Here is a 26,602-nt window from a genome sequence, read left to right as displayed (position 1 = left end):
GAATTCTGAATTATATCAGCATATTCTAAAAGAAAATGTCAGGACAGCTGTCCGTGAGCTGAAACATCGGTCATGCAACAAGACAACGGCCCAAAGCACACAAGTCATTCTACCAAAGAATGATTAAAGAATAATGAAGTTAGTGTTTTGGAATGGCCAAGTCAAAGTCCTGACCTTAATCCTATTGAAATGTTGTAGATGGACCTGAAGCTGCAGTTCCTGGGAGGAAACTCACCAGCATAACAAGCCGATGTGCAGGACTAATCAACAGTTACCGGAAACATTTATTTGCAGTTATTGCTGCATCAGACACTAAAGCAAAGGTTCGCATATGCAATATCTTAATATGTAACACTGAAATACCTCAATATGTAAATGGCCAAGTCTAATATTTTTGTTACACTTGGTTCTCTTTATCTACTATTAAGAGTTGTGCCAAAATTTAAGATCAAATTTACGCAGAACTATAGAAAATTCTAAAGGGTTCACAAACTTTCAAGCACTGCTGTATTTTTTCTGACACTGAAAAATGAAACACTGACACAGTGTTTTGCACAGTACAATGAAATAAACTGTCCCCTCCCACAAAAGGAGCTGTCCGTGTAACATAATAATGACTCACAAATATTTCGATGCACATATTGAAGACATTTTATTTAAGTATAACAGTTACATCTCTTTAATATTTTCTTACAACTATTAAGCTCTAAATTTGTTATAAAATCTTTACTCACTGAAATAAAAAGCATTCAGTTTGGGTCGTATGTTAATAGTAACCGTTACATCAAGACTGAAATCACTTGTATTCAGCCCTGTTATGGACATTCAGTGCAGCTCTGAACCTGTTTCAGCTTTTGATGTTGAGAACTCAGCTTGATCAGTAGCTGATGGGATGAATCCAGTGTGTTCAAGCAGGTAAAAGTCCCTCCAGGACTAAATGTGAGTCATACTGCATTATAATAAGGCCCTAGTGCTCTGTAAGGGCCACAATACTCTGAGGCATTTCCTCAGTGCTGAATTGCTGAAATCAGTTGTTGTTCAGAATGTCTGAAACAAATATCAGTCAACGCTGCAGTTTTAGGCCTATTACATAAGGAATAATGATATATGGTTAAGGCATAATAACACACGATTCAACGCTTCAGAAATGATCAAGTCCTTTTGGAAATGAGTCACATACACAAGAACAGGAAAAAACTATAAACAGGATCTCAACTGGAAGTGAAAACCAGCGTAGCTCATTCACAAGTAAGGCACGTTAGTTTTACAGTGATGTGAACGGCTTAGTTTACTAAAAAATTGATTGCAGTGTTGGCTAGTTGACAAATGGCAGAGCATCCTTACATGGAACTAAACATCTCATGACAGTTCATAATGACATTGTCAATGCATTACAGCAAACTATCTCTTCAAGCTTACTAAGCATTTGAGCTTACAGCTAATACAGAATCTTAAATCTTGAGTGTGAGGACGGCTTTCAATTCTAGACTAAAATCTCAGTAACGAGGAGTAAAACTTCCTTCTGGCTTTAGATGCACACAAGCTGGATAATCACACAGACCACAGAAGATCTGTTATGTTTTGGATGGTGATTAACATGTTTTAAAGTATTTTTTCCATTTAAATAACTATTCAATGCTCATACCAAGTACCTGAAACATGTATCGAAACCCTAAACACCCAGGACCCACTGGTGATCCAGGCCTCCATTCCTGACTCCTGTAACTTAAAGGAATAGTTTGGTGAAAAATCAAATGTATCACAATGCCTGCTCACGCCAGATGTAGTCAATCAGCCAAGACATGTTTGAGCTTTTCAAGTTTAGCATTATAGCTAACATGGCTAACGGTGCCAATAAACACTACAAGTCAATAGCCACCCATTTTTTTTCTCAGCACTTGTTGTCTGATGCAGCTGCCTGCTGTGTTGTAATACCTGAATACCTGTTCATTCTAACAGCTCACAGTAAGCACACAGACAAGTCTGTGGCATTCATGAAGCCCTGGATGTGGTTTGACCTGGCTGAGAGATGTTTTGAGGATGTATTTACAGAAAAGATTGGGGTGACTAGTGTCTTCTAGTGTTTATTAGCAACGGTAGCCTTTACAAAATCTGGACGGCGAACACGTTCGGGCTAATCAGCTACGACTTGGGCAAGTGGAGAATTGTGTATACTTTATTTTTCATTAAATCTGACTATTCCTTTAAAAACAGTTCAGACAGTTGGCACCGTTTTCAGTGTTGTTACTAAATAATAAGCCTCTGATTGTATGAGGCAGGAAATATAAAGTTCAGGACTAAAATCTAGGCTCTCTATTCAGTCTTATTACTTTTAAAGACTGTATTATTCAGTAACTACAGTAAATACATAAGTTTTGTAGTCCGACAGTGAAGAACTAAAGTGTGGACACACACACAGACCCTCAGGGTATATTTTATTTGAAAAAACACGAAATGACACCTATTAATTCTTGCTCTAGACTGGAATGTATTAAGTGCATATACATGGGACAATTTACTGTGGATAAAGGACAAGGAAATTAAATATTTCACTATTGATGGTATCCTTAAACAAAGGTAAAGTCTTTTGAGACAGAGCGGTTTTTACCAGGTTCCGGAGCATGTGAGGTAGATTTGGAATGCATAGTGAACTGGTTTGAAACAAGCCCTCTATTGTAAACTATATCATGGGAAAAGTGGAATCAATACTTTTACTACACGGAAAACAAAAAAATTTCAGTTCTTCATTTTTTCCTAACTGTGTGGCCTTTAGAAACCGTCTCTCTCTGTGCATTTTATAGTTTTCAGAACACGACAGGAACCTAGAATACCCTTTCCACAATCATACAGCCAAATATATTCTCATTCACTTATTCACAATAATACTTTAGGGAACTTTCCTTCAAAAAAAAAAATCGAAAAGTATTTGATTTCCATGGGTTTTACCATTTGGTAAAAAGGACTATTACCATTTTCCACCAAGTCAGTCAGTCAGTCAATCTAACTCTTTGGACATTGATACCTTTCTCTCTGACTCTTTCTTTACCTCCTACCTCCAAACTCAAGCTTCTGCTAAATCTCCCATTGCTAAGCGGTGGGGATCCACACGCTCTTCCACACCACAGCCTCCCTCCACATCTCCTCCTGTAGCGAGGGACTCGAGTGACTCCAGTACTTTCCTCCATCATTACCTTCCACTTCCTCACAGTGCAGCCACAGGCGCTTCAGAGGACTGCTGCAGGTGTGCTGAAGAAACTGACACCCCTGCAGAGACAAAGATACAGAGACTTTATAGTCTTTATTAAACTTGGCATGAAGGTTGCACTCTACAGAACACTGTCTGCTCATTTTAATGCACACTTTCCATTTATTTGCTGTTTAACCTATTTTGATAAATAAACATCAAGTACAACATATGCCAAAACTTGTGCACAGGCCACATGTATGTGATATTCAGCAAATAAACAGCAGTTGTACATTAAACATGCAGAACTCTGTTAATTCTAGCTTATTTACACTTAGAAAATCAAAAATGTAAATATGACCAGGGCACCCAAACTATATCCAGGTAATCTCCAGATACATTTCAATGCCGAGTGTAAACTGGACTATAATGGTCAGGCATAACTAGCAAATCAGACTGACCTCCAGACTGCCCCAGTACCAAATGGCCTGTATCTCGCTGTGATTGGCCAAAGCCTGGGTCAGCTGATTCCTTCTACCAGTGATGACACTAACAACACCAGCAGGAATGTCTGAGGCCTGGAGAACCTGCAAAGACAGAAAAGGAACCAAGCTGTAATCGCAGGCTAGAAGCGCATGACAGTTTACATGATGCTGATGCACTGACAGATCCAGCAAGGCAGAAAACTAGTTCAGTTCATAAACTGACTTATGGCTAAGGTGGTATCGCATGCATCTCTTTTACTGCTCTGTTGTGTCCATGACTAAATTGGATTTTAAGTAAAAAATGAAACAATCCTCCTTTAGAGGAAAAAAGCCCTGTTAATCATTCAACACAGTTGAAACTGTTCTTTGAGGAAATGTTTCCTGTTTGAGATGTGAAAAAAGTGGCTTCAGCAGAGCAAAGTATGTATGCATTTTCTCATATATATATTTGTAGCTGTTGTCAGAAGAAAACCTCAAATCTCAATTTTTTTTTAATTTAGTTTTTGACATAATATGAAAGTATATGTTGCCCTTTACACTGTGTGTAAATTTCATGATGAATGGAATAAAAGAAATGACCCAAAATGACTTGGAAAAAATTCTGGTTCCTTTGACTTACATTGAAAGTAAAGTAGAGTTTAACCTTCTACTGTAAAGTTACCATTTTTTATAGATACAAGTTTTTCTTCCGACAAAAAGCTATACTTACAGCCAAGATTGTAAAATGGACATAAAATGTTGTGGCTCCCAAGGTGGTTTTATTTTTATTGAGATGACAAAATGGCTATTCTTAACATTTGGGTTGCCAACCCCTGGTCTATAGAGACTGCATGACTATTCACTTGATTTTGTACACCTTTCAGCATTAGTTCAGCTGTTTCAGCCAAACTCAGCAATAAGAAGGGGTGTCCAAATACTTTTGTTCATACTGTGTATTTTAGGACCTTGAATTATTTTTTTTTATTGCTCAGTTATATCTTTTGTTTGCCCCTTAAAAACAATAAGAAACACATACTTTCGGACATTTCCTTTGGCAAACAAATGAATAAGTAGATCATTAGACATCAAAAGCAAACATATAATGTGTTTCAGTACAAATGAATACATACCTGAATGAAGTCGATAGCTGGAAGAGGGTATTTTTCACTTGGCACCAAGATGACCGCATTACCCATGGAAACCGCAGCCCCCAACAGGGACACCAGCGAGAGCAGGGGCTTAGCATCCGGAAGCACAACACCCACAACTCCCAAAGCTTCTGGAGCTGAGAGAGCGGAGCCAGTCTGCGGAAGCGGCTTTGGAGAGATGAACACATTATTAGTATGTCGCTATGCTGACTCACCTGCATGGAAATTGCAACACCTTATTATTGTTACAATGTTAAGCTATCTGTATATCAATGGTCATTTATTTAAACTGTTTCTGGTTTATTACATCAGGCCTCAAGAATTAAAGCTCAAAATTAGCCAAATGGCTCACACGGGCATATCTGCATTTGGTCTAATTAATGTGCATTGTCCCCTGATAAATAAAAAAAATAAACAAAACAAAATTACCATGTTTCTTTAGTTTAAATATGCAGGCAAATAGATTATGAGCTAAAATGAATCAGAAATCCCATAAAAAGGAGTTGTTTTTTTCTTACCGGCATTCCTCCACTTTGTTTATCACATCGTGCAGCCCAATCAGAAAGCCTGGAGATGCTAAGCTCCACCTCTTTATCTGCCTCCTCCATAGAGAGGCCGGTCTGAGCCTGGATTGACGCAGCCATCTCCCGCCTTCTCTTCTCCAGATGGTCAGAGAGGGAGTAGAGGGACAGGGCGCGAGCAGCTGGGCTTTTTCTCAGCCACCTGCAAATTAACACAAAACAGGATGGAGACATAGCAACAGATGAAGCAGCCAGATAGTTACAGAGTGCTCAAAGGAATGTATACAGTCTGTCTAGGTTAGACACGCTTTAATACGGCACAATGGAGGACAGCCACCTTCAGCAGACCTCATTTACATATATCACTCTTCAAGACATACATAGAAAAGTATGTTTATTTCCTGTTCACTTCTAATCAATAAAAAGAGGTTGGAAAACAGCCATGTCCAAATGACTTTTTCTGGTATGTAAACTCACTTGAAAATGATGTGAATTTCAGGGAAAATAAATGAAATACAAGAAAAATACAGGATATTTTTAAGCAATGCTAGGGCTCCACATCTGGACTGCATGCACTAAGGTGGCGGATGCAGTGGGGTTGATCCTGTGGTATGCTTAGAAAATGCATTAAATACAGTTTTTTTTATTATAAAAGCAAGAAAAAATAGTTCCATAATTCGGGCCCTTTAAGATATTGAGACATCCACTTGACAAAATGTGTCTCAGCAGTAGCTGGAGTCTATTCCACATGACCTGAGGTCAGATAAGTGGAGTCATACCCTGGTTGGACTTTCAGAGCGGCCTCCACTGCATTACGGACATCCTTCCTGCCTCCATCTGGACAGTGGGCCAACACAGCACCCCCTGGGGCCTGCACTGTCCTACTGCAGCCAGAATCAGCCTTACACAGTTTACCACCCACATACTGGGAACATGAGCAAGTGACACTGAGAGAGAGAGAGAGAGAGAGAGAGAGAGAGAGAGAGATAGAGTGAGTAGTGTAGTAGTGTAACAGTGACATCTTGTGAACAATTCAATATAAGTGCATTCTTAAATTTTATACATGCTGCTTTTTGAAGCTCAACATTGTGCTTCAAGATAAAATACATATGTGAAGTATCTGAGCGCTGGTATACAGCACAGTTCACATACCTAGATGGATCAAAGCCTTCAGGCACCATGAACCCAGATGCTGTTGTGCCAAATGCGGCATAGTCCAGTGAGGTGGGTGTGGAGCGGGGCAGTGCAGGTGAGGGAGAGGGACGCAGGAACTGATACAGACCCTACAGCACAGCAAACATCAGTTAGCCGGAGTCCACCAGGAAGGCACATGGACAGACCAGGGCTGTAGACCGAGCACACTGCATGTATCTGCAGTCTTATGTCAGCGCTTGACCACCTCTGGTCAAACTACATTTTGTTGATTTCAACAGATTTTTGACATCTACAGGGAACATTTTTAACAATTTCTAATTACATATCCTATCCTCTGCAGAGAACCCACTTCTGCACATTTTAATGCACAGTGACTGTTTATTTGCAGAATTTAGCATAACTGGAAAAAACCCATAAAAATTGCTCTCATTTTTGCATAGACAAATTTTCACATTCTACTTTTTCCAATATGTTAAAAATCAGTAACTGTGCATTAAAACCTGCAGTGGTGTGTTCACTGTATAGAATGTGTTAAATTATTTTCAATTAAATTAACAAAATGTCATTTGACTGGGGACACCCAGATTTTTGGAATACAGCTATACATATACACACACACATATATATATATATATATATATATATATATATATATATATATATATATATATATATATACACATATGCATTATTTTTTTCTAATAAGGTTATATACATACCCCCTTGAATAAAAACAGTGCCAGTTCTTTCAAATAAGGAGTTCACCAGTGGTTTGAGAGTGTTCCTGTCCATTCTAGTCCACTCTTCCATGAACTGGGTTCACATTTGAGCGAGTTTGTGTGCCTACTTTAGCTTTTAACCAGCTCTTCAAGACCAACATTTAAGATTAAGATTCGGTAAATTTGCTGGTCAACCTGCCCTGGTGTTACATCACGTCTGTTGAACCATCACATACAGACACCCTACAGCTGTTATCTATGGAAATCCAGTGAGGCCATGAGCTGTTGCTATAATTTTCTGGAATGTTATCTCGATATAACAAGATAATTAATTAATTACTTCAAGATAACAACTTTGTTAAGATAATACAAGATAATTTGTATTATAAACCTATCTTGTAGATAAATTATAAGTACCTCATGGCCTCTCTATGTCTTCTATAGTTATCCTGGGAATTTCAATGCTGTGTTCTGATCAGACATGAAATACATGAGTTCATGGATGAGTGGAACATAATGGACAGGAAGCATCTCAAGAGACTGACGTAATCCTTACCTGACAGGATTAGCACGGTTATTAAGGCAAGGGGATGCTGCACCAAATATTAGAAAAGAAATTATGCCCTTTCTGTGGGTCACGGTGTCTGTGTACTGCAAAAGCTTCAGTAAACTCAGCGCTCACACATGCAGGGGATAATGAGTAATCAATTAGAGGGCCTTTTACCTCTTTGCCTCCATCAGTACAGTTTCCACTGTCTCTCCGCCCACACTGAGGGAGTGAGGGATCCATCACTGAGTGACTGTTCACCCACACAGAGCCTACACACAAACTGCGCGCGCACACACACACACACACGCACGCACGCACGCACGCACGCACGCACGCAGACAATTGAAGATTAGACAACAATGCAAACAGACTCGCACTTAAAACATCAGGCCATGACACACAGAAAAATACATTTAAAAGCAAAGCTTTTAAAAAGTACTCTGTGAGTGATGCCATAGAGGAAACACATCTTAGGTTTCCAGAAAAACTTTTCAACGGAAACATTTTTTAAGAATGAGATGAGTGTGAAGAACCATTTGAAATAAAGATGGTACAGCTCCAATACCAGGTGTCAGTATTGGGCCAAAAAGCATCAAAAGACAGGATGTTGGAGTGCAAAATAAAGAATCCATCTGATTCTGCAACAAATCTAGACGCACAATGTCACAGAATTGCTTGTAGTGCCACAAACTGGAAAGTAGTCCTATGATAGGATCAGAGTTAATAATAATAATCATTTTATTTATATAGCACTTTTCATGCCAGTGGCAGCTTAAAGTGCTTTACAGACAGGTGAGAAGATTAAATTACAAGATAAAGATAAACACCACAAGACCTTCAGTTTTAGTTAAATGCTGAGTTAAAGAGCTACGTTTAGGTGCTTCTTAAAAGTGAGCACTGAGCTAGACTGTCTAAAAGGTGGAACTGAGTTTCCACAGTTTAGAAGCAGAATAACTGATTGAGTCTCTCCATGTTTTCTGTATTTTACAGAGGGAATCTGTAGAAGGCCACTATGCGCAGATCTTAGATTAAATGCTGGAACTTAAACTCTGTGATGTAAGCAGGTGCCAGGTTATTTTGAGCTTTAAAGACTAGTAGCAGAACTTTGAAATCTATTGTGGAGTTTTAATAAGAGTTTCCTCAAAATTAAGACTTTAAAATTAATAAAATAAGTTATAGTCATATAAATGAAGTTGACGAATCCTCACACCAAGGACAGGCCTTAATTGTTTGTGTAAGGGAGTTTGGACACTGGAATGCACCTGGAGCTTGGAGAGGCCAGCAAAATTGCTTATATAGTAAAAGGTGAAGGCAAGCTGAGTCTAAGATCACTATTTTTCTCTGAGTTTCTGTACCAACAATCAGTAATTCAGTTTTTTCATGATTTAATTGTAGAAAGTTTTGCGACATCCACTGAGAAACTTCTGACACACAGCTGGTTAGTCTGTCTACAGAGTCTTGATCTTCAGAAGGAATAGAAACGTATAGCTGGGTGTTATCAGCATAGCTATGAAAATTTATACTATGCTTCTTAATGACATCACCTACAGGTAGCATGTACAAAGAGAAAAGCAAAGGCCCTAAGACTGAACCTTGGGGGACTCCACAAGTGAAACTCTGCATTGCCTATTATTAAATATGATTTAATATTATTCTAAAACTTTGCAAAAGAGGCCGACCCTGCATTCAATACGTTGGAGCAAAATCTTGTGGTCAATGGTATCAATGGCTGCACTAAGATCTAATAAAACCAAAATAGAAGGATTTTGTGCATCAGCACTGAGCCTGAGGTCATTCATAACATGAATCAATGATGTCTCTGTACTATGGTTGTAACAAAAACCGGACAGAAATTTCTCATATAAATTGTTTGATATTAGATATGCATTGTTTGAAAACAACTTTTGTAAGACTTAACTTAAAAAACTTAGGTTTGAAATATATCTAAAATTATTTAGTATGGAAGGATCCATGCTACTCTTTTTCAGCAAAGGCTTCACGAGGGCATTTTTAAAAGCATCTGGAAAAACACCTGTTGACAGAGGACAATTTACAATAGTTAAAACATCATTGTGCACACAGTCAAAGACCATCTTAAGGAATGAAGTAGGAACAGGGTCAAGATCACATGTGGATTAACTTAGTTTGTTTTAAATAGTTGCAAGCTCCTCATAGTTGATAACAGGAAATTATGTCATTACTGATGTAGGTGGCTTATCAGGAACATTATAGGAGCTTGTTTGAGTCTGCTGAGCTACACCCTGTCGTATCATTTTATTATGAAAATGAATTCCGAACTCTTCACAGATTTTAGAAGATAAATCATTAAACGCACTAGCAGACAAGTTAGGGTTAATTAGTGGTGGTGGAAAAAAGGATTTTGGTTATTATTTTTCTGTCAATTAATTACACTGGAGAGATATGACTGTCTGGATATTTTCATAGCATTATTATAGACTGAGATCTGCTCTTTGAGAAAATCATAGTGTACCTGCAGTTTAGTTTTCCTCCATAAGCGTTTGATTTACGACAATTTCTCTTAAGCTGGCTTATTTACGCATTCATCCATGGATTTTTAAGAGTGCACAAGCTTTTCTTCTTCTTTATTGGGGCGAGAAGGTCAAGGCTTTTTAAATCTAGCACTTAGATCTGAGACTAGATCATTACAGGATGGAGTCATATATATATTCGCTGAACTATTATAAACAGTTTTAAACTTCTCAACCGTTTCTGATTCAATGTAGCGTTTTTCAAAGTTACACACAGAGCCTTGCGTTAAAGGATGTTACAATGATGTAACAAAATATCTGCATAATTAAACCATAAAAATAGCTCATTTTTAAGCTCAGTATTTTTTTCTCCCAATTAAGTCTAACCGCCGGGAGGATGAACATTATTGCACAGTACCTCTTAGCAGTCTCCAGAGCTAAGTTCAGATCTTCAGTCCAGATGGAGGCAGCTTGACCATGAGGAGTGCGGTTACCTTTATGCATGGACAGATCACATTAGACACCACTGAAATAAGACAACATATAATAGATTACAAAAAGGATCTACGGTACTTTAACTATCTGCCAAAAACCACTGAAATCCCAAAATAACCCACATTCAATGCAAAGATATATGAACTGCCTGATATTACAGGAACGATCAAGGTCAAGTCAGTCATTCCTCCTGCTACAATGAGGCAGACAGCGCAAACGAAAAGTTTGAAATCAATTGTCATAGTAATAATTATTTTGCATGTTACAATAACATGTATAATGCTAATGTTTAGTTTCATGTATATAGATATTTCAAATATTTTTGGAAACAAATAAAATCACTGTAATTATATATTTACAATCATTGCATTAAGATTTGAACACCAATTATAAATTTTGAGGCATTCTAGATACTAATTTTATTATACAGCAGTATGCAAAAGGTTGAACATCATATGACGTTTTGTTGATTTTCTAATGTAAATTGAATTCTTCAACACACTTCTACACATTGTAATGCAAAATGTGATAATTTGCTGAATTTAAAATATTGGTAAAAACATATCATATTATAGAAGTATACTATATAAGTTATTAGAGATGGGACCAATCTGATCCAACACCGGTATCGGGTCCAATTTTGATGTCACTTCACTCATTGGATATCGGATGGACAGGACCAGTCCGCTTACTGAACCATTTTCCAGTCTGTAGCTTGCACTGTTCCATGGAAAGTAACATAACACAACAGACACATCACAGATCCAGATTTCTATTCACATCTTACCGTGAACCCATGGCAACTTCAGTCTGTAACTGAGTGAGTAAATAACATTAGCTGATGATTTGACTAAAATCTTGTTTATTTGGAGATATTTTAGTCTGGAAACGCAGAAAAGCAAGACAGGAAGATAAACTTCCAGCAGACAACGCAAAGGTTAACAGAATGACAGAGAAGTTGCAGAACCTCATTATACCCAGTGACCAACAGCTATCTGTAGTGGAAAATATCTGATTTCGCAGCTTGTTGGAGAGGATTATTTCTGGAGCCCAGGAATTATTTCCATACTGAAAATGCATTTCAGAGAGTCAGAAGCTGCTTTACCTGAAATGTACAACCGGCTGTTTTCACTGTTAGCGGCGCAGCTAGCTAAATGTTAAAGCCACGACCTTAACTGATATTTAGATCTCAGATGTGTGTCCAGTGTCTCTCATAAGTCTCTCATAAGCGGAAAGATATGCACTACAGAGTGCGGTGCATCAGGTGAAACAGTGCCAGGGGGTCACACACCAGCAGTTCAGCTGCTGCCTCTACTACAGACATGAGTGACTGAAAGATTAAACAAACACAAAACCATCAATAATAATCATAATATCAAAGTAAAAAAAGAGCTCTTGTATCGGAATCTGTATCTGTATCGGCAGTTGTGTGTATCGGAATCGGATCGGAACTGACAAAAAAATTTGGATTCGCCCATCAACAAAAATTATGGCATGTTTTGTACTTTATGTTGTATTTTTTTCCAATATGTTGAACTCAGCAAATAAACTGCAATAAGTTTAGCAAATAATGCCATATTTAAATGTGTGGAGGATGAGTTAACTGAAAATCAACAAAACATGTCATGTTGACCTGTAGCGTCCAAACTTTTGCATACTCATTGTAAATTAATCCTCAAAATTTTAATACAATGTTATCATGGAATCATCAGTTTATCTTTTTAGACACACATCTAACATGTCCTCTTTCTTATTTTTTTTTTTTAAAAGATACCTACTAATTATTTAATGGTTTAAAAAATTATTTTAAAATGGTGAAGTAGCACCAGACTATAAAATGATTGTGCTTTTTTTCCATTTACCTGAAACCAGATTGCTTTTTTTGAAAATGCAGACTGCAGTGGTTTGGCCTGTAGTGTATGTGGTTTTGTCAGTCAGTTTTACCCAAAGCAACTCCCTCGGCGGCGCTCCTGAAGGACAGCAGGGGCAGCAGTGGTCCTGGGGGAGGAGAGACTGCAGCAGAGGAGGGTGGTGCCAGTCCACACAGAACTGTAGGGGGGTACAGAGCACCAGAGGCAGGCGGGGAACACGACTGGATCAGCTGGAAAAAAATCCATATTACACTATTACAACTATTACACAGAAAGTGATGACATCAACTGTTTGTGAGTGTGTCTGTGTGCAGTTATTAGGGGAGGGAATCATTTCTGGCTCTATGACAGAACATTACCACAATACTTGAGCTACAAAATGAATTTATTGCGATATCTAAAGACTTGTCGTCTGTGATTTAAGCAATTTTTTTCCTCCAAAAGAAACTTTGCTTTATTTAACAAAGTTCACACTTTGTTCATTTGACTTTAGTCTTTTTAATGAAGCAAAACAGAGGTAGATAAATTAGCATTTTAAAGCTTTCATCTTATATTTACATACTTCTGTTTCAAAAACAGCCTTTACCCTACATACAAATAAAAAATGCCCTCATCCAGAAAAATGTGACAGGTGAGGGTAATGTTAGGAGTCTGACCCAGTGACTCTTACTGCTATACTAAAGTGGTGGGATCAAACTCCATTCTCCCACAAGGATGGCACGCATGTACCTCATTTATGTAACATGTGTGGAATATTACACAAATATGGATCAATCAGTGAGAGAAGTCTTGGCACCGTCTTGTGGATTAAGGCAGGAATGCAGTTGGTCACCTTTTAGTCACTAATGTGCTCAATACATTTTAAACACATAAAAACATCACAGTTCAGCCAGTATTTCTAATATTCCTCATTTTGAGTTTGTAGTAAGAATATTATTATATATTTTAACTTTTTCTAGACATTTTTACTTGTTTATCTAGAGACATTATTTTATTCCACTGGCAGGTGATTTTGTTTTTTTTTAAGCATTCAAATTCTCCAGATAGATCTGCTTAAAACAAACAAACAAAAAAACATGAATTATGAAAGATGAATTATAATGATTAGGATTTATTGATGAGATTCTAAATGCTTTTTGCAGTTACATTCAGAATTAAATAACAATATGTTTGATACTTGGTTCTGTTCCTGATGAGAATTAATGAGATTTAAATCTTTCATCTACCTTACTGACCACTGCTCTGTGTTAACTATCTACTGTCCATGGGTGCTCAGTCCTGGTCCTGGAGATCTACAATTTTCTCCAACTCTAATATAACACACCTGATCCATCAGGGGCATCTTAGAGACGTGTCTGTTGGATCTGACCTCTCCAGGGTGTTAGATCTCCAGGATCAGGAGTGGGCACCCTTGGTCTATTGTCCAATTTGACACCCTTGGTCACTGTAGTGTTGCCTATATTAAATGTAGCACAGTGACTAGATATATCACTGCTGACATAACAAAACCTCGTATCATTTTCATTTTTTGGTTTTTGACATCATTTGAAAACACCTGTTGTCCTTTACATTGTCTGTAAATTTCATGAAGAATGGACCACACATATACAGTATATATATATAAAACTGTGTGTGCTACGAGCATCCAGATCTACTTCAAGTGTTCCGAATGAGTTCACATGATGGATCCAACAAATGTAAATAATTGTGTTTAAAACAATTAACTGCAGACTAATCTTTCACCACATAACATCACATTCAACCGTGCTGCAAGTCATATCACAACTGGTACTGGCTATATTGTATTAATACTGTGCAAATATCTGCATGAAACGCAGTTATGTAGGTTCAACTCACCGTTGCCCCCTGCTGGAGAGCATCCTGCACTGCAACATCCACCAGAGTCCTGTCTGACTCACTGCCGAGCGGGACACACTTCAGTCCAGTTATCCTCAGCTTCAGTCTAGACACAACACTGTCCAGCACGGACTCCTGAACACACAGCACCCACTGCCACTGAGAAAAAGAGAGAGAGAAAGAGGGACACTGATCGTAAGTAAAACTGAAACACTAACAGATTAGTAACGTTACATCCTGGCATATTTTACAGATGAACCATAATCACTGTGTCATCATTTCATCTTAGATCTAATAACTATAGGCTCACTGAGCACTTTACAGTGCTTTAGGTACACCTCCTTGTATCTACCCTCACTGTCCATTTTATGAGCTCTACTTACAGACTGTACTCCATCTGTTTTTGTGCACAATTTGTTATCTCACCTTTACCCCATTCATCAATGGTCAGGACACCCACTGGACCACCACATATTTTGGGTGGTGGATCACTGTCAGCACTGCAGTGACACTGATGGTGGTTAGTTAGTGTGTGTTGTGCTGGTACGAGTGGATCATACACAGCAGTAAACTGTAACTAATAAAGTGGTCAGTGAGTCTATATGAATAACAGACACACAAAGACAAAGTGCACAAAAAAAATCTTATATTAATGTTGTGTACAGCGGAATATTTTTAAAATTTGGTTTAAGAACATCTGGATATAAACCTATCTAAATGTTTCATAAGAAGAGACAAATAAAAAGAGACAGAGAGTGTGAAAGATGGGTGGAAATAGACAGACCAATACATATCTATCATCATCATCATCGTTAACCACTTAGTCCAGATAGGGTCGCGAGATATATATATATATATATATATATATATATATATATATATATATATATATATATATATATATATATATATATATATATATACACTGCTCAAAAAAATAAAGGGAACACTCAAATAACACATCCTAGATCTGAATGAATAAAATATTCTCATTGAATATTTTGTTCTGTACAAAGTTGAATGCGCTGACAACAAAATCACACAAAAATCATCAATGGAAATCAAATTTATTAACCAATGGAGGCCTGGATTTGGAGTCCCACACAAAATTAAAGTGGAAAAACACACTACAGGCTGATCCAACTTTGATGTAATGTCCTTAAAACATGTCAAAATGAGGCTCAGTATTGATTGTGGCCTCCACGTGCCTGTATGACCTCCCTACAACGCCTGGGCATGCTCCTGATGAGGTGGCGGACGGTCTCCTGAAGGATCTCCTCCCAGACCTGGACTACAGCATCCGCCAACTCCTGGACAGTCTGTGGTGCAACGTGGCGTTGGTGGATGGAGCGAGACATGATGTCCCAGATGTGCTCAATCGGATTCAGGTCTGGGGAACGGACGGGCCAGTCCATAGCTTCAATGCCTTCATCTTGCAGGAACTGCTGACACACTCCAGCCACATGAGGTCTAGCATTGTCCTGCATTAGGAGGAACCCAGGGCCAACCGCACCAGCATATGGTCTCATAAAGGGTCTGAGGATCTCATCTCAGTACCTAATGGCAGTCAGGCTACCTCTGGTGAGCACATGGAGGGCTGTGCGGCCCTCGAAAGAAATGCCACCCCACACCATTACTGACCCACTGTCAAACCAGTCATGCTGAAGGATGTTGCAGGCAGCAGATCGCTCTCCACGGCGTCTCCAGACTCTGTCACGTCTATCACATGTGCTCAGTGTGAACCTGCTTTCATCTGTGAAGAGCACAGGGCGTCAGTGGCGAATTTGCCAATCCTGGTGTTCTCTGGCAAATGCCAAGCGTCCTGCACGGTGTTGGGCTTTGAGCACAACCCCCATCTGTGGACGTCAGGCCCTCATACCATCCTCATGGAGTCGGTTTCTAACCGTTTGTGCAGACACATGCACATTTGTGGCCTGCTGGAGGTCATTTTGCAGGGCTCTGGCAGTGCTCCTCCTGTTCCTCCTTGCACAAAGACGGAGGTAGCGGTCCTGCTGCTGGGTTGTTGCCCTCCTACGGCCTCCTCCACGTCTCCTGGTGTACTGGCCTGTCTCCTGGTAGCGCCTCCAGCCTCTGGACACTACGCTGACAGACACAGCAAACCTTCTTGCCACAGCTCGCATTGATGTGCCATCCTGGATGAGCTGCACTACCTGAGCCACTTGTGGGTTGTAGAGTCCGTCTCATGCTACCACAAGTGTGAAAGCACCACCAACATTCAAAAGTGACCAAAACATCAGCCAGAAAGCAGATAGGTACTGAGAAGTGGTCTGTGGTCCCCACCTGACCAGTGTGTCTTGCCAATTGCCAATAATTTCCACCTGTTGTCTATTCCCTTTGCATAACAGCCGTGAAATTGATTGTCAATCAGTGTTGCTTCCAGTTTGATTTCACAGAAGTTTGATTTACTTGGAGTTATATTGTGTTGTTTAAGTGTTCCCTTTATTTTTATATATATATATATATATATATATATATATATATATATATATATATATATATATATATATATATATATATATATATATACACAAACACACACACACACAAAAAGTTAGGGATATTTGGCTTTCAGGTGAAATTTCAGGATGAACCTAAAATGCACTCTAACCTTTACAGGTGAACTTAACGTGACCTTCTCTAAATTTTTGAATGCACATGTCCAACTGTTCAATGTTTCAGTACTTTTTGCACAACTTGCTGTTCTCTAACAAGGAGCTTAACAGCAAGGTGTGTCTAGTCAATACAGAACTGCCCTACATTTTGTGAATGGTACAGTGACAAGCCCATACTACTTGAACAACATCATTATTCCAGACATTGTGCCTCTGTATGAACAACACAGGCCTAATTTCATCTCTGTACTCTGTTCAAGAAGAGTGGGATGCCATGCCTCAGCAGACAATAAGTCGACTTGTGAACAGCATGAGACGTTGTGGTCAAGCTGTAATTGATGCTCAAGGGCAGATGACAAGTTATTAAGACATTGGCATTTTTTTGGGTATACCCACCACTGTTGTTGACTTTTGTTTCAATAAATTGTTTGAGATGAGGAAATCACCATTGCATGTTTCTACTTAAATGGCCTACTTTCATGATATCATATCACAAACTTTTTACATTTTCCATAAATTTCACCTGAATTATGTGTATACGTGTGTATATATATATATATATATATATATATATATATATATATATATATATATATATATAGACAGTAAGATAGATATTTTGAGAAGGAGAGAAAGAGAGAGAGATTGCTTCCAGCTGACTTTGTGATGTTTCATTTCTCAGCCTTCATTCAGACTGATTCACTTACATCTTTCTTCTTTTTGAACGCTGCCTCTATCACTCCATCAACAGCACTGTCAATATCCGCAGACTCAAAGATGATAAAGGGACACTCGGCACTGACAGACAGACACAGGGAGATGGTGAGGCCCCAGCCAGCCGTCTGTTTAGCCAATACTTCTCCGTCCTGGAGGAACAAACAAGACAAAAAGATGACATTATCAGAGCTTTACACTGTGTGCACAATTATTAGGCAAGCGAGTATTTTGACCATATTATCCTTATTAGGCATATTTTCTAACTCCAAGCTGGATAAACTTGAATGCTTAATGGATTTATGCATAGCAGGTGATGTGTATCTGTGTAATGAGGGAGGGTGTGGCCTAAGGAGGTCAACACCCTATATCAAGGTGTGCATAATTATTAGGCAGCTTTTTTCTTTAGCCAAAAAAGAGATTGAACTGACTCCGAAAAGTCAAAAATTACCAAAAGTCTCTCAGAGGGATGCAGAACTCTTGAAATTGCTAAGATATTGGAGCGTGATCACAGAACCATCAAACGTTTTGTTGCAAATATTCAACAGGGTCGCAAGAAATGTGCTGAGAAAAAAAGATGCAAATTAACTGCCAAGGATTTGAGAAGAATCAAGCGTGAAGCTACCAGGAACCCATTATCTTCCAGTTCTGTCCTATTCCAGAACTGCAACCTAGCTGGAGTATCAAGAAGTACAAGATGTTCAGCGCTCAGAAACATGGCCAAGGTAAGGAAGGCTGAAACCCGACCACCACTGAACAAGACACATAAGCTGAAGTGTCTAGACTGGTCCAAGAAGAATCTGAAGACAGATTTTTCAAAGGTTTTATGGACTGACAATGGCTGCATGTTCCAATGATGAGTTTTTATCGCTGCTGTCAACAAAACCTCATATCTCCAAAATGGTAACTTCACAGGAGAAGGAAAAAACATACTTTACTTTTAATGTAAGTCAATGGAACCAGAATTTTTTCAGAGTAATTTTGGTCCCTTTGTTTTAGTCCATTCATCATGAAATTTACACACAATATAAAGATCAACAGGTACTTCTAAATTATGTCAAAAACTTAAAAACAACAAAACTGGAGTTACAAGGTTTTGTTCCAACAACAGTGATATATCATATCATATATAAGTATATAACACATACTGTAAATAGCTCAACTCCTGCATGATTGAACCCTCTTGCTCTTGTTCATACAGCTCGTGGATTCTTGTCATAGTGGAGGCCCTTGAGAGAAACTTAAAGCTCCTCTTTCCTGTTGCTTTTGTTAGTTTGCTGCTCATTGATTTAGCAATAATTCTCATGTGATCTATGTGAATTGTGCTTAATTTATCATCTTAAAAACATTTTAAAGCTGTATAATTGAGCTATAAGCTACAATCACAGATTCTATCATAACAACATACAGCACACTACAGCTGGGCTTCAGTCTGCACTACTACAGATGGGCTAAAGGGTCAAACTTGGAAAATGTGCTTACTGTGTACAAAATAGAAGGATTAATAAATTAATAAATTAATAAAAGAAACAATACATTCATAAATCATAAATGTATGCACTTTGTTTATTTCTTTTCTCTCTTCTTTTTAGAATTTAACCATATCTTAAACAGCACACTTTCCTCAAAGCAGACTTTATCCCTCACACATACACACCTGCTGGCTCCCGCTGTAGGTCAGGTAGCTGATCTGGTTATTCTTAGCCACTCTGGCTCCCACAGACGTGTCACCTGTCACCACACTGAGCACTCCAGCAGGAAGCGCCGTCTCCATGAACAGCTGAGCCAATAAGAGCGTAGGTGGGGCCAGTTTCACTCCAGGAACCATAATGACTGCATTGCCTATAAAACAGTAACAGACCATGCGTCAAATCTGGTCACTCAAACGTAGAAAGAGCAAGCAGTAATGCACGTGTGTATACTGTGAACTAGGGGTGCGAGGAACAACTCGAGTCTTAGATGCGTCGTGATGCGGATGTGAAGGATTCTGAACAGATTCATAAATGTCAAAAAACGATTTTCTAAATTTTAATTTATCCCGTAATGTTGACGGAACGCAATGGGCGGAACTTGGAAGTGGGTATGTGCAGGGCCCAGACAGCCTGTGGCAGCACATAACAAAAACAAAAGTGGATGAGCAAGAAATCCGACCAGCTCTGCATTAAAAGCTGGGTTAGATCAGTCACAACCCAAATGTCAAGAAAACCCATTTTGTCCTTTCAACAAAAATCAGACCACCTTGGCAGCCACAATATTTAATGTCCAGTATGTCTCAGGGTGTGTTAATGTCCTAGTACAGACTAGAAATATAAACGAGAGCGCAGATTTAACGTTACTCTGCTCTGCTTTAAGCTTTAGTTCAGCTATAGCCGCTTTCCTCCCGTCTCTGACAGGACACTTTTCCTCAGAAGCAGGGCAGCTTATTGTAAAATGTCTCTCATCGTTCGGCTGTTTTACGAGGCTGAAGTCACTTCTTATTCTCCAGCTTCTTGTTTGAATTTTTCCGCTCCATCTTAAATTCTGACTGAGCCACCGAATGTAAATGCGGCACCATTTAAAGTGGATCAGGAAAATTCAAAAGAGAAGTGACTTTATCTTCACAACTTTTTAGTGTTTTGACAGTCTCTCATTGCAGATTTAATGTTCTAGGAAACCAACTGCGCTGCTTGTAAATGCAAATAAGTCCATTCGTCTCCAAATGTTCATCTTAAATCTCTTTGCATTTTTGTAGCTACTAGTCAGGTGAGACTTCGCTGCTATGAGACATTTCTCAGTCACTGAGAACCAAGGCTTTTGCGTTATGTTGCACACTTTGGAGCCGAGATTCACCATCCAGTCTCGAGGATATTTTACTGACACACTTACTCCTTTGCTTTAAAACTACCGAGTCCTCACACAGTGGGAAAATAGAAATCCTTTATAGAAAAAAAGACGCATCAAGATGCATTGAGAATCGTTTTGTAATCGCATCCCAGCCCTCTGAATCGTAATCGATTCGAATCGTGAGGTGCCTAAAGATTCCCACCCCTACTGTGAACATATGCCCGTTTTCTTTACTACATCACTTTATCATTCAAACATGCATTTTTATTTAACTCCCTAAACAGCAGGCTTATTATTCAGTTATTATACCTTAATATTTATTACTATAATGCATCCTCTTAACATCTCTTAATGTAACAAAAACGAACGGTTTTTATGGTATGGCATTTAAGATGGTTCCTAGGGTGTTGGCATTCCTATGGTATTTCAGATGCTTGCTAGGTGGTTCATATGGTATTCCAGGTGGTTGCTAAGGTGTTGGAAGATGGCTGATATGGTATCTGAAGCGACTGCTAAGTGGTTGATATGATGTTTCAAGTGGTTGCTAGGCAGTTGCTATGGTATTACATGTTGTTGCTTTTAATATCCCTTTAATAAAGTTTTTTATTTCTACTGATCCATTAGTCATGAAATGCTCACACAATGTAACAGAAACCTACTGTTTTTTTTTAATGTACAAAATGAAAAACAAATGTTTTGTTTCAAACATAAATTTATCTTGCTCAAAATATAAAACTTGACTTGTGAAAAGGCAGGTTGATCTGACTGCCAAAAACAGGAGGTTGTGGATCCAAAGAGCTATTATCTGTATTAAATGTTTGTGTAGCCAGGTTTATATCCACATATTCTTATGTAAATTTTGACAAGCTAATAATAATAGGGATTGATGTAAACATCATAGACTGAACTAGAATTTGCATAAAAGCTTGTGCTCTTGCTTGAATTTTTAGCTGAATAAAAAAAGCAACAAAATCCTACAAAAACCCATATGCAGAGTAAACAATTTAAATAAAGTAAGTAGACATTTCTGTTGTTTTTTTGGCTGTAGCTACAACACATGGCAGAAGGCAGCAGATACCAGTGCACTGATAAAGAAATTAAAGTACTAAACTACTAAACACAAAATAAACCATAACAATGATATTAGAGCACAGGTTCCCAACCCTGGTCCCAGATTACCCCATGTCCTACACATTTCAATGTTTTCCTGCTCTAACACATCCGCTTAATCTCAAAATGGGCTGAATAATTAGCTGAATAATTACATGTGTTATGAGCAGAAAAACACAAAACATGTGCAGACTTGGGGGTGCTCCAGGACCACGGGCTGGGAATCACTGTATTAAACCCAGTACATATATCTCTGAAATTCACTTAAATTTAACTTGACAGAAAAGTGTAAGTGAGACTCACCCATAGCCAGAGCCGGTAAGACCTTGAGCCATATGGAGTGGAATGAGCAGTCATCAGAAACAACCACCGCAACCACACCTAGAGCACACAACACACAATTCATATTCTGGCTATTAAATTTATGAAATGCATGTATGCAAAAGTTTAAAGGTCCCATTAAATTATGATTTTTTTTTCTTTCTAAGTGAAAGAAAGTTCACACATCCTCTACAAGGACCAAACCAAAGGAGAATTACACAGATTTCTCTGTCGTTAAGATGTAAACACAGTAATTCAGAATGGTTTGGTTTGAAATGCTGTTTTATAAGCTTACCGAGTCAGAACTGTTCACAGTGGTGATGATAGGAACCAGATGTCTGATGAGTTCAATGCCTCACAGAAAGTTACGGTATGAAATGGTTACCAATAAAGATTGCTTTAGAACAACGTTGCAATATAATTTTGGCCTAAAATATAGAAAAAGCACATGCAGAGTAAAGACATAAATGCAGGATATTGTACGACAAAATAGTCCCCAAAGATAATGTATTTTTTCAGATTTACCTTGATTCTACCACTATCAGCATTACATATAAATACTCAGAAGACATGTGTAGGTTCACTGTTGGTTTTTGATACTAAATAAAGTGTCTATATTTGCACCCATTGCTATTCTTGGTTCCTATCACCACCACTGTAAAGAAATCTGAGTCTGCAAATTTCTCTACAATGAACCACTTAACACCAAACCACTCTGAATGTTCATATCATTGATTAAATTACTCAGCAATTTTAAAACATCACTGGAATTCCCCTTTATATATGGCAGCTTTCTGCGTATTTTAGTGCACTTACACTTACTTTGCTGAATTTTATGGGATTTCTTTCCCAATATGTTAATTTCAGCACATAAACAGTAATTACCAGTAAATAAACACTCGATTTCTCACCTCTTGGGATCCACTCAGGCATGAGAGTGTCTTGTAATTGAGCCCACCCAGCGTAGTACTGGGTCAGTCTGATTAGAGCAGGCAGAGAGCAGGGAGACTGACACAGATCACATAGTTCACTCACACATTGAGTGTATCTCTGCAGAGTGCTTGCCAACCTGGAGCACAGAGAGACACAAATACAAACAAATAAACAGTTCTGTGTGAGACAATCACAAGAGTTTCTATGCGTTAGCTTCTATTCCTTGTTAGCTACATCAGCCTCGTAGCTCCAGTGCAAAATCAAAGAAGCAAACTTCAGGCACCAAACATGCCCTGGATGATCAACTACATTTGGGTTAAGCAGGGAGGAAACTGTGTAGCCTTCATTTTAGCTTGAGTACCACTGTAAGGCCTTGTGGAACACCACTTTAGGTTGTACACAGTTCAGCAATACATTGTCCATTCTGTGGACCTGGTGTACCTGAGCAGGACTTTAGCTCTGCGGTGGCCACTCAGTTCACTCCAGGTTTTAAAGCCTGCAGATGCAGAGGAGCCACAGGATGAAATATCCTCATCCTTTGCACAGATTACACTGCAGACAGTCCCACCTGATGAGGAAGAGAACAAAATCAGGAGACCAGGAGAAGAAGCTCAGGTAATCATTTTGAAAGTCTAGACACATGAAAAGACTCATTTGTGTGGTTTTATGTTCAAAAATGGTCATAATACATTTTTAGATGACCATTTTTAACGCTTCTTTATCCCTTAGAATTAAACAGGCAGCTTTTCTTACTTTTTTTGTTTTGAAATTCAGTTTTTCATGATATGGACCCTGTAATGTAAATTAATGTATCCATACTTTATTGCAAGTAATTTTGGACCATTTCTAGTAGTGCATATAAATTTACAGTGCAGCAGATCTTCAAACTGTGCCAAAAAAAATGTAACAAGGACACAAAGTGTCACTGATGCAAAGCGCCAAAAGCTATTTGGGGAAGAAAAAAAAAAGACACATTTTTTTTTTGATCTAACAGCAATGACACAGTAGTTTCACGGGCCACTTCGCTACTGGGGGCCAGTGGTGGTTGCTTATTTTTGCCTGGTCTGTCGCTGAGTGAGGGGGCACACACTCAAACTACTGAGAGAAAACACAAGGCAACACTAAATAAAGTCAAACAGATAAAGGAGGAGTGTGGAGGGAGAAGAGGGGGGATAGAGCATAAAATAATCATGTAACAGTTTAAACAGTCACTGACCTGTGGAATCAGTTACAGTGTGTGTCTGTCTGTCCACTGGACACACAAACTTCCCGTCCATGAAGAAACCCAGAGAATAAGAGTGCCGCTCGAGCCAAGCCTGAGAGCAGCGACAAACACAGGACAGGACCCTATTACTGTTATTGCTGTTATCTTTAATGGAGCTCACAGACCCACTAAACAAGACTAAATCATTACTGTATTGGTTTATGTTCCTTGTTGCATTTCCGACTTTAAGTTCCTGAAATATTACGGCCAAATACTGTGATTTTTAATATCCCTCAAACTGTGTGGGCTCAATGAACATATGAAACACAATAGCACATTTCCTGCCCTTTCTATTAGCCAAAGTCACAACATAATTGCCATTATTCACTCTTTAAAGGCATTTTAAAATAAAATTGAAAAATCAGTTGACTTAACAACATGAAATGAAATCAAATAAAGTGCTTCCCCTAAAATTAGAGGCTTTTATTAATTTAGCACTATGAGTCGTATATAATTATTCTACTGTATCTTGGCTCAGGTCTAGCAGCAGCCAATCTTGGCTGGTTCAAATTGTGCATCCCTATTATTATTATTATTATTATCCAGTGCCATCAAGTCGATTCCAACTCCTGGCATACAGGTAGTGTTGCACAGGTTCATTATATAGCTGTACAATTACAGACTATAGCCCATCTGTCACCATGCACAATTTAAAACCATTGGTGGGTTTCTGGGTGTCTGTAAATGAATGGCTATAAAATGCCATTAATAATTATTCAAAATGCAATATAATTATTAAATCATTACAGAGACCAAGACTGCCTTGCTCGGTGCCCCTGGCCACAAAACTTACGAGCTTGGATTAATTAAAAAAGACACTTTCATTTTAAATATCGTAAAATAAACAGAGAACTGCTGTAATGATTAGAGGATCTATGATGTTTTATGTTTATTATTTGAATTATCCTTTAAATTCTCTTCGCAGGGAGGGTTTCTGTAGATCATGCACCAAACTCCCACAGATCTGTCCATTTTCTGAACTTTACACCAGCCTTTAAAAACTGCGGTGCACTCTGTTCTGAACGGCCCTGTTCAAACGTTATTTTTTTTTATCCACCGGTTTTCCGACTGAGCCCGCCTCCTTTCATCAGTGGTTGGTAGTAACTCTCCTCTTGCGCTAGGATTGGCTACCGATATCCCAACTGACAGTCCACTTGTCCACGTGAACTACTAGCCAATCACAGAAGGGAGGTGGGACACTATTAGCCAATCGTAGCCCAGGAGGTGTGGCCTCTCTGAAAACGTGTGGGGAAAAAAAATCCAAGAGTCACTTGTGCTGTCACATGTTCTCCTTATGGGTAACCCTAATTAACAGTGACACGCAAGCCATTACAGAGGCTACCGAAGATAAATGACACTTTCATAGCTTAAAGCTGCAAAAAATATTGTTAATAAACCGGGTAAAACTCTCTTTATGTGTTATATCTGACCTGGCCACCTTAATAACTCACCCGGGCAGTAGCCGCAGTGCTGGGGCTGTAGGCTCCGTACTCCATGGACTGAAATATATCGTACACAGTTTTTGAAGTGCTATTTGCCATAACACGAGCTGAGACGAAGCTGCACAGAAACCGCCTCTGAATCCGAGTGACTGAATTAGCTACCCGAGCTAGCTGCTCCACAGATGTTTTAGCGCGACCAGACCAATGGAAATGCCCCGATTTAAAGCGCGGTGGTTTTAATGAGGGGTGGCAAACTGCAGATGAACACCAGCATGAATAACCGCCTCAAATGTGTTAACTTATTAGTTAACTTCTGCCCAGTAGCGAACACTCTCCACACTGCCACTCTCAAAGTCCTCCCACAGTTTTCCTCTACGGCTTCTGAGCTTGTAACTCAGACACATTGCTGCCACCTACAGTAGGAGCCTGAATAGAGCACACTGACCCTCTAAATAAACTACAAAACACTGCTCATAATACAACCAGAACAACGCGTTTCATGAAGAAAATGCAAAGTAATTGAGCAGTTATTCAAGAACGGTTGCTAGGTTGTTACTATGAGTTTGGTATGGTATCTAAAGTAGTTGCTAGGGTGTTCCATGTGGTTGCTAGGGCATTGCTAGGCAGTTGCTATTGTATCCCAGGTGGTTACAAAGGTATTGCTATGAGGTAGCTATGGTATCTCAAGTGGTTGCTAAGGTTTTTCTATGTGATTTCTATCGTTTCCAAGGAGGTTGCTGGGGTGTTGCTAGACAGTTTCTATTGCATCCCAGGTGGCTGCAATGGTATTGCTTTGGGGTTGCTATGGTATCTCAGGTGGTTGCTAAGGTGCGGCTAGGTGGTTGATATTGTATCCCAGGTGGTTGCTATCGTGTTGCTATAAAGTTGCTATTGTATCCCAGGTGGATG

The 26,602-nt window shown here is 38.9% G+C and overlaps 1 protein-coding gene across 1 annotated transcript; it reads right to left on the bottom strand.

Annotated features, from left to right (window-relative positions):
• Positions 1 to 627: 627 nt before the first annotated feature.
• On the bottom strand, positions 628 to 26,064 carry aldh16a1 (aldehyde dehydrogenase 16 family, member A1). Its single transcript, XM_017697474.2, has 17 exons — positions 25,703 to 26,064; positions 24,204 to 24,303; positions 23,429 to 23,555; positions 22,966 to 23,123; positions 22,037 to 22,114; positions 19,458 to 19,642; positions 17,794 to 17,952; positions 14,454 to 14,612; positions 12,670 to 12,826; positions 10,649 to 10,724; positions 7,916 to 8,021; positions 6,470 to 6,600; positions 6,097 to 6,264; positions 5,315 to 5,519; positions 4,779 to 4,964; positions 3,646 to 3,771; positions 628 to 3,264 (listed from the first exon to the last, which is right to left on the bottom strand). Exons 1-17 carry the CDS (start codon positions 25,790 to 25,792, stop codon positions 3,088 to 3,090), a joined length of 2,388 nt encoding a protein of 795 aa, XP_017552963.1. The 5' UTR covers positions 25,793 to 26,064; the 3' UTR covers positions 628 to 3,087.
• Between the last annotated feature and the right edge of the window lie 538 nt (positions 26,065 to 26,602).

The sequence above is a fragment of the Pygocentrus nattereri genome, chromosome 14, assembly GCF_015220715.1.
Source record: "Pygocentrus nattereri isolate fPygNat1 chromosome 14, fPygNat1.pri, whole genome shotgun sequence".
NCBI classification, from domain to species: Eukaryota; Metazoa; Chordata; class Actinopteri; order Characiformes; family Serrasalmidae; genus Pygocentrus; species Pygocentrus nattereri.
The sequence above is the reverse complement of the archived record's forward strand: the minus strand, read 5'-3'. Positions and strand labels throughout refer to the sequence as shown.